The sequence below is a fragment of the Panthera pardus genome, unplaced genomic scaffold, assembly GCF_024362965.1.
Source record: "Panthera pardus isolate Hobbes unplaced genomic scaffold, ASM2436296v1 HiC_scaffold_1, whole genome shotgun sequence".
Lineage (NCBI taxonomy): Eukaryota > Metazoa > Chordata > Mammalia > Carnivora > Felidae > Panthera > Panthera pardus.
In genome coordinates, this window is record NW_026526654.1 from 90,692,831 (window position 1) to 90,704,479 (window position 11,649).

The 11,649-nt window shown below is 47.2% G+C and overlaps 1 protein-coding gene across 1 annotated transcript in view; it reads right to left on the reverse strand.

The window, feature by feature from the left end:
- The window catches only part of ATP12A (ATPase H+/K+ transporting non-gastric alpha2 subunit), a 28,682-nt gene extending 17,588 nt beyond the window's left edge, over positions 1-11,094 (reverse strand). Inside the window, exons 1-10 of the mRNA XM_019436485.2 lie at positions 11,001-11,094; positions 10,175-10,333; positions 6,546-6,605; positions 3,915-4,118; positions 3,042-3,155; positions 1,941-2,075; positions 1,693-1,810; positions 1,170-1,438; positions 312-510; positions 54-163 (exon numbers count right to left, since the gene is read on the reverse strand). Of these exons, the coding sequence (XP_019292030.1) occupies positions 54-163; positions 312-510; positions 1,170-1,438; positions 1,693-1,810; positions 1,941-2,075; positions 3,042-3,155; positions 3,915-4,118; positions 6,546-6,605; positions 10,175-10,333; positions 11,001-11,009 (1,377 nt within the window). The 5' untranslated portion in view covers positions 11,010-11,094. The remainder of the gene's footprint in view (positions 1-53; positions 164-311; positions 511-1,169; positions 1,439-1,692; positions 1,811-1,940; positions 2,076-3,041; positions 3,156-3,914; positions 4,119-6,545; positions 6,606-10,174; positions 10,334-11,000) is intronic.
- Between the last annotated feature and the right edge of the window lie 555 nt (positions 11,095-11,649).

The window sequence follows — 11,649 nt, forward strand, 5'->3', positions numbered from 1 at the left end:
AAAGTGACTTCAAACTGGCTGTGATTTAAGACTGAGTGATGCTGAAACTTTACCTTCATGATGGGGACACTTTCCTGTCCCGGTCTGAACTCAGCTCTGTTGCACAATGTTATTATCTTTGATAAGGAGGCCCAAGTTCCAGAGCTTTGATCAAAGACTTGGTCTGGAAAACAGAACAGTGGATCCTGGGGGTGGTAGGCCTAATACCCATACTATTCAAACAATTCTCTGAGACTGCAACCACATTCTGCTCGGCCTCCTCTGCTCAAGTCCACAACTTCAGGCCCCACTGAATGTTCCAGAAGACTTACTTGAATGGTCTTCACTGGTGTCAGCTATGAAGATCTGATTGTCGAACCACAGATGGGCCACGGTCATCCTGTTCTGGGTCAGAGTCCCAGTCTTGTCTGAGCAAATGATGGAGGTGGAGCCAAGGGTCTCCACTGCCTCCAGGTTCTTCACCAGGCAGTTCTTCTTGGCCATCCGTTTAGCTGTCAGCGACAGAGTCACCTAGACCGGGGAGAGAGAGAGAGACAGAGGGAGAGAGACCGATAGAAAGAGACAGAGAGAAAGAGAGAGAGAAACTTTGAGAAAAATTATCATTTTGAACTTGGGCTCCAGAACATAGAAGCAGCTGGAGCTGAACTGATTGCAGAACAGAGGTATAGTTACAGATGCAGCAAAGCTGACCCAGTGCCTGATAAACCACATAAAGACCTATATGCCACAATCTTTTTATTAAACTTAGGAGGTAAATAATATGCCTGAGTTCCTCAGTTGTAGAAATTGCCAAGGATATTTTTTTTCTTTTTAAGAAATGTGAAAACGTAGAGAAGGCATCAGGCTTCCTGAAAATCTGTAGGTGGTAGTTTGAGTTTGTCTTATCTAGATCTTAAGGAGGAAGATAATATATGCAATTTGCAGATAGATCTCCTGAAAATGAAAACATAACGTTTTCTAGGACAGTGCGTTTGAATATTAACAATATCACAGTTCCTTTTGTCTACGAAACAGTCTATTCAGAATGTCCCATGGTATCCCTGACAGGGAGGGAGCGTGGCTCTGAAGATGGAGGAGACTCACAGTGTATGGTGCGTGCTCACCCAGCACAGCAGAATGCTAAGGGTTACCAGGGTCAGGGTATAGGCCACCTAGCAGCATGGACTCACAGTGACAGTGGCCAGGAGACCCTCAGGCACATTGGCCACAATGATGCCAATGAGGAAGATGATGGAGTCCAGGACATGATACTTCAGGGACACTGCGATGATGAAGAAAAGGATGCCGATGGAGATGGCCACTCCTCCCACAATATGAACAAAGTGCTCAATCTCAATGGCAATGGGTGTCTTCTCATTTCCAACTCCTGAAGCCAGAGAGGCAATCTGACCAATGATGGTGCGGTCGCCTGTGTTGATGACCATGCCAGTCGCTGTGCCTACAGGTGAAGTAGACATTTTATTCCAGGAGTCCTCAGCTACAAGGGGACCAAAGCCCGTTTACAGTCCTCTCTTTGCTGGCTTACACGATCAATTAGCACATGACATTACAAAGTTCTCTGGGCTTTTCAGTTCCATGTTTTCTCTTGGAAAGGCTTTGTAGCAAGAGGTGGTAAAGAGATAAGAACATAAAACCTAAGGGGGAGAAGGGGGATGGGTGGGGCATGTGGTCCTGAGAGACAGCTGGACTTACCTTCCAGACAAGTTGTAGAATAGAAGCCGATGTTCTTTGTTTCCAGGGCATTGTCGTGGGTAAACTCAGAGGAGCGGGCTTGGGGCTCCGATTCCCCAGTGAGAGATGAATTATCTACCTAGAAGAAATTTTGAAAAAAGTTGAAGACTAGGCCTCTCGTTCCTGTCACAGTCACACTGAGACCTGGAAAGACAACATAATGGCAACTAGTTACGAGCGTGATCTTTGGGGTGCCCTGTGGTGCTTACCTTACAGCCCTGAACAGACAACAACCTGATGTCTGCAGGGATCCGGTCTCCTCCTTTAATCTCCACTATGTCTCCCACCACTAGTTGCTCTGCAGGGATGGTCTTCTTCTCAGAATCTCGAATGACAAGAGCTTGCTGCAAAGGAAAACAGTGGCAGGCAACTCATCCTGGAATGATGCCAGTGCTCCTCCATCTGCACCTTCCCACGTCTCGGGAATGCAGGCCATGGAAGCCACAGCTCTCGGAAGCCAAAGACTTGTACCTAGGGACTGAATGTACTAAGATCTCTTGTTTCTTGAGGAGGAACTCTTAGAGAGTTCTTGGAACCAGAATATGCTGTTGTGGGCAGATATAACAAACTGACAGGCCTGGGTATGACAGTAAGAGGGACAATTAACATTGAGTGATCTTAGATGGGATGTGCAGGGAGAGCCCTGAAGCCTGAGCCAAAGGGTTTAGTAATCTTGCTCAGATCAGGAAAACTTTAATGGAGTGGGAGGCAGATCTCCCACTTCTTAGCACAGATGATCCCATCCAGAACCCTCTCCAGCTGGCAGCTCCGTGGGCCAGGGGCAGCATGGTTTTCCTACTGTGCTGCCAGTGGTGTGTGGTCTCCCTAGAGGACACCTAACACAGGACCCTGCGGGAAGACAGCAGCAGCAGGCCTCCCTCACCAAGAGCAGTTTGGGACAATGTGCAGAGAGGCTCCAAAATGGGTGCAAAAATGGTCACAGATGAAGAATTGCAGGTTGACCTCCTTGGCTACCAGGGAATACTCCTGAACTTCTACAGCTCACTCTTGGAAGCCCCTGAATTACTTTTGTTTGAACAGTCCACCAAAGCTCATGAGCAGTAATAGAAGATGTTGTGTGATGATTGATGTTTCTGTGCTTTGTTCTCGACTAAGCATTTTCCTGTGTCCTACTTCCCTGATCATCTCAAAACTCTGTGCAGAAGTGGGGCTTCAGAGGGACTGCCTAAGACTTAGACAGCAAATGGTGGAGCACAGACTCTCTGCCTCAGAGGCCCCACTCTCCTCCTCATCTGGTGCTTCCTCATCTGAAGTCATGTGGAGACCAGAGAGGGATGGCTGCTACCCACCTGTGGGATCATCTTATTGAAGGTGGCCATGATGTTGGTGCTTTTTGCTTCTTGGTAGTAAGCGAAGATCCCCGTTAAAATAACAACCAAGGCAAGCACGCAGCCCAAGTATGCCTGGGTAAGGAGGAGAAGCATCGATCAGAAGAACAGGCATCAGGAGTGAGTCAGGTCCTAGGGATAGAGCTCTCCATGGGAAGGCAAGAGACATGGCAGTGGTATTCTGGTGTCATTTATAGGCCACAAAATTTATCCATTTAATGTGCATAATTCAGCGATTGTTAATGAATTTATAGTTTTGCAACAATCACCACAATACAGTTTTAGAACATTTTCATCACCCCAATAAGATCCCTAGTACCCAGTTCCCACTTCCACCCCCCAACCCTGGCAACCACTGATCTGCTTTCTGTCTCTAGGATGCACCCATTCTAGACATTTCATATCAACAGAATCATACAGTGTGTGGCCTTTTGCATCTGGCTTCTTTCTCTTAGCATCATGTTGGCCAATTCAGTTTTTTGGCTTTGGTACTCAGTTATCAGCAGGCATAGATGCTCCCCATGTTAAAGGGAGACAATTAGCTCTGAGGTGAGAGAACCCCAAAATATTTCATATGGATACAGATATTTTTTCCCTTAGGAACTTAGAGTGCCCCTCTTTCTCTCTTTAAAATTCACGCCTCATGCTGCCCCGAGACATCAGAAAGTTAGTTACAATTTCTGTTTTATAGCTGGTAAAATTCTTGATTTTCCCAAACCCACACAGTGAGTGATCAGTGTAGACTCCTGATTCCAGCTCTGCCCACCAAAGGCCTTACTTTATGATTGTTTTCCCATTACTAGTTTAGCAAACCCTAGAAAGAGGCCCCCTTACATTGTCTAGGGATGAGGACTTATTCATGGAGTACTGGATCCCATATGCAATCCAGCACAGGATGGCTCCTATCCACAGAAGGATGGAGAACCCTCCCACCATCTGCTTGAGAAACTTGATGATCTCCGGTGTTTCCTTGGGAGGAGTGAGGGCATTGGGACCATTCTGAGCCAGGAGCTCAGCGGCTTGGGTGCTAGAAAGACCCTGAGAAAGCCAAGCAAAAACAAATAGGAATTAGACATTTCTCTTCTCTGAGGTTGGACATCATTTTTTCTGCAGGTTGTGGGTAGGAGTTAACCATGCGCAAGGAGGACCCGGGAAAAGTAGATGATGCCTCCTCTCCCCCAACCCTCACCTTTTTAAAAAGAATATTTAATATTAGTGCTATCAGCCAGGCGATGTACTCCATATATTTGCTCATATACTCTTCCAAATAACCCTCTGAAGAAGGTACCATTATTATCCTCATTTTACAGATGTAGAATTTGAGGCATATGGAGGTTAAATCATCCAGCTAGTACATGGTACTACCAGATTGAACCAGGCAACCTGGCTTCAGAGCCATTATACTACACTCTAGATAGGAGTAACTTGGCTAAGGAGGATTTGAAATATAAAAGCTAATTACCAGGGTTAAGGGCAATGTAGTAATTATCCAGAAAATGTTCTCTATTGGGCTAATTTTTCATCCTTAAGTCTGGTGTCTTTCTGCTTTTCTATATATCCACCCCAAGTTCTAAGTTCTTGCTCATCTTAAGTGTTATAAATCCTACCAACCCCTGAGGCCCACATCAGCAGTCACTTCTTGCCAGAAGCCTTTCCTGGTAAGCGTGCCATCCACAGGTGCACACAGGCCCCTCCACCACCTTGAAATCGTGTATCGTGATTCATAAGGCTTTTTTTCCCCCCACAAACTATCCTTTGTGGAGAAAGTCTTGTCATTACTTTTTCTCCCTAATACGTTGTAAGCTACCTAAAGGATAGTTTAAAGACTACCCTTATTCATTTTGTGTCTTTTATAGGGTGTACTGCTTCTTCTGTAATAGAGGCTCATGTATTTGCTGAATAACTAGATTTGGAGCCACCAACTTGTAGTATAATTCAAATAAAATTTACCACCTTCTCCTTCTTATGGCCTTCTCTAATCTCTCGGCCCCCAGCTCCGTGCCATGGCCCTGTCCACCACTTGACCAAATCTCCTCCTCCTCCTGCTTCTCTACCTTGGTAACTGGGATCAGGGATCTGTTCAAAAACTCCAGCAAAGCAAAGTTCTACCAGTTATTTCTTTGAAATGTCTCTTGAATCTGCCCCCTTCCTTTCCCATCTTACTGCTACCGCCCTGTTTTGGTTCCTCATTTTGTATTCCTGAGTGATTGTCTCATTCTACTAGACGCTTCCATCTTCCACTTAAAAAAAATATCTATCTACCTACCTACCGATACCTATATATATCTCCCACCAGAATTGCTTGTCTGTTTCTCTCTTCTACCAGAATCTACCTATCTATATCTATATATATCTTCTACTTACTATCTTCTACCAGAATTGCTTTTTGAAAACCAATCTTATTCAAATCACTTCCCTGTTTAGAAATTGTGAGTACAACTAATATAGTCCTTATTCCTTAGTTTAATATGGAAGTGTTTGATAGTTTCACCCAAATTACCACTCCCCAGCCTTATTTTTTATCCCTCTTCTCCCCTTTCCACACACATTAGCTCCCAGAAACCCCAGACTGATTTCCAAACATACCCTGTCCTCTCCAGCCTCCTGGGTACTCTGCTAACTTAAACCTGAATCCTCCTATATCCTGATTCACGCACTGCTCCATCCCGGGAGCCTGGTTCCTCTGGTCATAATGGGTCACTCAGCACACTGTTTAAACCTATCTTTGCCATCTAAGTGGAACAGACTGGATGTTATGATACTCCCCTATATATCTGCATCCCTTGCTGGACTGCTAACTCCTTGAGACCAGGGATCACCTGTCCCTCTGCCCCTCTCACTGCTTGTCCTGTGCGGTGCACATAGCTCTTTTTGTTGCCTTCAACAGATGTTTCCAAATCTCCTGATGTCAAGACACCAAAACTTTTGAAATTTAATTTGAATTTGAAGCAGTCCTTCTGTGATGGGGGAATTTGCTAGATGCCTTGGAGCACACCAGTGTGTGCTCTTGTCAGAGGAAGAGGCAGACAAGCAGGGCTCTAAGACTGTCACTCTGGATGCTTGCTTTTTAACACTGGTTTTCCCCACTCTTTGATAAGACCATTATACTTCCTGGACACGGAGGTTAAAAGTAATCTCTGCCTCTGACCACGACCATAAAGACGTGTCTGAGTCTTCCTAGGGATACCACAGCTTTCCTGCAGTTATAATCAAAAGATTGTTTACAGCCAGGCATCCAGCTCAGCTGAGGGGCTTGACTTGGGGCGTGGTTCAGCCCCGCCAGCTCTTCAGGTTAACCAGCCCCCTCTCACATGCTGGGTATGTAGGTGAATGGCATTCTCAAAGTTGCTGCTTCATCCTAAAGATGCCATCCACTTTTCCACACACCCCAAGCACACAGCTTTGTACAGTCCTTTGTATAGTTCCGTCCCAGTCTTCCTGATCCCCAGTCCCCTGATGACTTACTGTAATGATGTTTGTACCATATTTCTTTTCCAACTCCTTAATGCTGAGTTTGTGGTCATCCTGAAGTCCGTGAAAAGAAGAAGAGAGTGCATTAGATAATTCCAAAAGACACAAATGCTAAACTAAGTTTAGACCAGCCCCTGAAAACTGAGAGTAGCACTGAGGATAGAAGGGGGGGGGGCAGGAGTGAGGGAGAAAAGGAAAAAACCCTCTGTGCCAGGTGGTTATTGCAGTGAGGGAAGAGAGTCTCGCTGCAAGAAAGGTTTGCTCTTCTGATTCACTGGCCAGGGGATTTTCTGGCCATCCCTCGAGTTCAGGCTTAATTTGCCATTTACCACATAATAACTGTCTTTAGTTTTTATGAACAAAGCAATGCATTTCACCTCAATCTGTTCTCCAGCACATGCAAATTCTAGCATACCTCTCTGTTGTCCAGATACTAGTGATCTGGATACTTAGTTCAGACCTGAGTTCTGGGATTAGTTGAGGGTGATGAGCTATACCTAACCAGACCCATCTGATATATTCTCACAACTTATTACCCGTGCAGCCCTCTTTGGGCAGGTAGTCTCTGGTAGGAAGAGGCAAGACTTTCCTTAATCAAATACTTGAGACTCATGGAGTTCACTTGTTAGAGACATCCTGAGACTTACAATCTGGCAAATAAATATCAGTATGGTCCACACTTGCTAATTTTGTTATAGAATCATCAGACTAAAGCAGAGTTTCTCAACCTTGGCGTCACAGACATTTGGGCCAATAACTCTTTGTTGCGGGGGGTGGGGGGGCTTCCACCTGCTATATGCCACATATTAGCAACCTCCGTGGAGTTGTGATTACCAAAAATGTCTCCAGACCTTACTAAATGTCCCCTGGGGAGCAAATTCCTCCTCTCCCTTCCCTTGAGACCCACTGGGCTACAGGATTAGAAGCCTCTTCCTGTCTTGGAAAACCCAGGGTTAAGTAACTCTCCTGCACCCTACCTAGAAAATCTAGCACTCAGGATTCTTTTTTTTTTTAATATGAAATTTATTGTCAAATTGGTTTCCATACAACACCCAGTGCTCATCCCAATAGGTGCCCTCGTCAATGCCCATTATCCACTTCATTCTCAGTATTTAAGAGTCTCTTATAGTTTGCCTCCTTCCCTCTCTGTAACTTTTCTTTCCCCCTTTTCCCTCCACCTGGTCTTCTGTTGAGTTTCTCATGATCCGCATATGAGTGAAAACATATGGTATCTTTCTTTCTCTGACTGACTTATTTCACTTAGCATAACAGTGTCCAGTTCCATCTACGTTGCTACAAAAGCCCAGATTTCATTCTTTCTCATTGCCAAGTAATATTCCATTGTATGTATAAGCCACAACTTCTTTACCCATTCGTCAGTTGATGGACATTTAGGCTCTTTCCATAATTTGGCTATTGATGAAAGTGCTGCTATAAACATTGGAGTACATGTGCCCCTATGCATCAGCACTCCTGTATCCCTTGGGTAAATTCTTAGCAGCAGCACTCAGGATTCTTTAAGCTCTGATCATCTGAAACAAAGATTTATACTGTGATGGGTAAAAGAACCATCTCTTTTCTTAAGTACATGCAAAAAAGTGACATGTTGTGTAAGAGATTAGATTTTCCAATTACAACATTTTTTAGCCCTTTCCTCAGCCAGATTCTGCTTTACTCATTCAGTCGTTGTACTCATATTAATAATTGAAAGATATTGCTGGGGATTCAAAGGATTAAGACACAGTTCTGTGCACTGTGTGCTAAGTTCTGGGCAGACAGAGGTAACAGGTGATTACAGCCATTGTTCACATGGATGGAACTCAGACTTTAAGGAGCCTATATATAGTGTGAGGCAGAATACCTTTCCTCTTCCTTTACCCCTGACTTTGTGGATGAGAGCACGGGGGAGGAGGAGGAGGAGGGGTGGGTGCCTCTGGTGCACCCTGCTGGCCGGCACTAGAATAGCTCAGGGCATCATCCTGTGGCTCAGGCTTGGGTCATTAATCAGCCTGTTTATTCAGAAGCCAGGGATACTTTAGTTCTTGTCAAAGTTCCAATGTGCCAGAGGGCATCCAAGTGTGCTGTCACAAATGAAATTATAGGATTCTTGTGAGAATGTTGGGAAAGAAAGATGTTCCTCTCTCAGCAGGGAAGCAGGGGAACACCGGCTAACACCATAAAAATTATTTTCCTATATTATACATCTTCACAAAATGCTCAAAAAAAGGGAGATTATCTTCATAGTAAACAGGCATAATGGATATACGTTCATGTTGTAAGTAGCAATTTCAAGGAAGACTAGATTTGCCTTCAATCCCAAATCCTAGAGATACATAGGAAATAAGAATGGCTATCTATCGTCTGGTGCTGTGCTAAGCCTTTCTCCTCCTTTACTTCATTTAACCCTCTTAATGACTTCAACAGGTAGGCACCATTTTTAATTCCTGTTTTTCAAAATAGGAAATGAATGTCAATCAAACTGGGATCTGAATTTGGGTCAGTTCAGTTTCAGGGCTGTGTTCTTAACTGTCAGAACATACATGGGTAAATACCTAGTGGTGTGCTGCTAAATGTTTAAGAGCCTGCCAGGAAAAATAAACTGAAAGCTCTGATTTGTAGCATTCCCTGATTTCTCACCATAGCCAAATTTCAAGCTGCTAACCCAATGTCAACCGACTTGCCAAATTCCTGAATATTTAACAATTGGCTCGCTAGCCCACATGAACTTGCACCACTACTATCTGCTCCAACAATAACAGAATTTTAAAGTCTGCAGTGAACTGCAGGGGCAATCTAGCAAACTTCGGGCTTCGTGTGGAAGTTTCCGCCTTGACGTTCCTAAGATGTAACCTGTCACATTTCAGTTCTGAGGCAGGTCTTTCCCATGGTGGCCAGCTTTGATAATTCCAAAGTTCCTCCTTAACAGGAATACCAGGCTTCCATAAATCACAAAATGGCTAATTATAAATTACACTTTAAACTACAAATTGCATCAGTTACACAATATTCTTACTTTTTTCTCACTTTTCCCCCTCACCCCTGCAAACTGCTTATTTCCCACTTTCCACAAAGAAAATGGAGCTTCACTGAAGCTAGGTGGTTTGCTCCCAGTTATCAATCAGTGAAGTGGAACTAAATTGAGCCTAAGGTTCTCTGAATCCAAGCCCAATATTCTTACCAGTGAAATTATTCTTTCTCATGGGGCATACACAGCCAGAAACCTAGCAAGGTTTCGTGGTTTTGGTTTTTCTCCTGCATGGTTCCAGCTCCAACAGTTTTACCTTACCAGCTGAAAACTGGGAATCGGTCACCTATGTCTCAATGAAACAGCCGGGAAGCAAAGAGGTCTGGGCTGTGCCTGTGGGGACTGGAATCAGAGGCTCTTCCCTCAGAGTGCCTACAACCAGAATACAGGAATCCTGCACAGGACCTACCCCTGGCTAGATATTATCACGCCATTTATTTTAAACAAGGAAACAAATCTCAGGGCGGAGCGGGGAGGGAGATTTTCAAATCGTCGAGACTGATCTTTCTTTTGTAAGAGGCAGGTTATAGGGGCAAGTTCTCAGGGGGAAGGGCAGTACTCAGTGGACCCATTTGGCTTAAGGACCAAATCAACTGACCAGATCCAGTTCTTTCTTAAGCTCCTCTTTCTGGTGATTCTTTTTGGGTTCAAAGCAGTTCTTCAGGCCTCTGTACTTCTCCTTGCCATCATCCCCTTTGCCTGTTTGGTCAATGTCTTTCGTTCCACTGAGCTCCACAGAGTAAATTTCTAGTGTTTTCTGAAAGGAAAGCAGAGGTGCCATATTGGTCCGAGATGGGTTTTCTGAAGAGGCGTCAAGCTCTTCTCCCTGTGGGTCAGGGACCGGCAGGGAAGGGAGCCTCCCTCGCACCTTTCACTCTCTCCTCTGGCGAGACTGTGGAGAGGTTCTCTCTCCCCCACCTTCAAATAGCAACTCCTGGACCCCTTTCTTTTCCTCTCCTCCAGTGTAGAGGGAAGGCTAGGCCACACAGCCCTGCCAGCATCTCCTCAGGGTACCCCTCTTGGGGGTGGGGAAGGTGGGAAGTTACTTCCCCCAGCTGGAGACATGACCCCTCCAAGAAGCCCCAGGGGCGCCCTAGTATCTTGCTCCCCACAGGACACACCGGCCGTCAGTCCCGCTTCTCGGGTGCGGCGTGCCCACTGAGCTCGTGAACCTCAGTCGCGGGCAGGGCGGTCTTAACCCCCCGCCCCGCTCCACCTTCCGAATCGGAGCCGGCCCGGGGGCCCCTGGGGCCCCTTCCCCCGAGGTTTGGATTTGGGTCTTCACCCCGGCTAGCCGCAGGAGGGGAGAGGGGCCGTGCAGAGGCCAGAAGGAAGGCAGAATAAAGACGACCCGCCCTCCCTCTTTCTCCTCGCCTTCCACCCGTCCGCACTGGTCTCGGGCGGACGCCGGGGGCCGCACGCACCTTGACCATGGCGCCGCTAGTGGCGCCGCCTGCGGGCGGGCGCGGGGTCTGGGCTCCGGCGGCGGCGGCGGCGGCGCGCGCAGCGCGGGGGGTCCCGTCGGGCGGCGCGCGCAGGGCGGGGGTCCCGTCGGGCTCTGGCGGCGGCGGCGCGGTCCCGAGGCGCACCTCCCGCGGCCGAGCGCCAGCCGCTGCCGCCGGGAGGCGGTGCCCGCCTTAAATGCCGCCCGCCCCGCCCACGCGCCAGCCCCGGGACGCCCCGGGAGGCGGGAAAGCCGCAGGCGCGGGCCCGGCGCGGAAAACCACGACGGGACCTCTATCCCGGGAGCCGGGCGCGGTGCGGGCCCCGGCCCGGTGCGCGGGGTCCTGAAGGGCAGCGCCGTCGGCCCGCCGCCGAGCGAGCCCCGGACGCTCACGAGGCCTCGTCCAAGCTGGGGTGGAAACCCTCGCCCGCTCTGCTTCTAAAATTTGCTTGCCAACAAAGGAATTGGTAAAAGTATGCAAGCAGACGGGGGAATTGCAGTTCCTGGCGGCAACTGCTCTCGAAGGTCTGGCCACACGAGGCGACTTATTACCGGAGAATGGATTTCCACAGGCGACTGTGGCTGTCAGGGTGAATTTGGGAATAACCGAGAGAGCTGTGAGGCGTAGC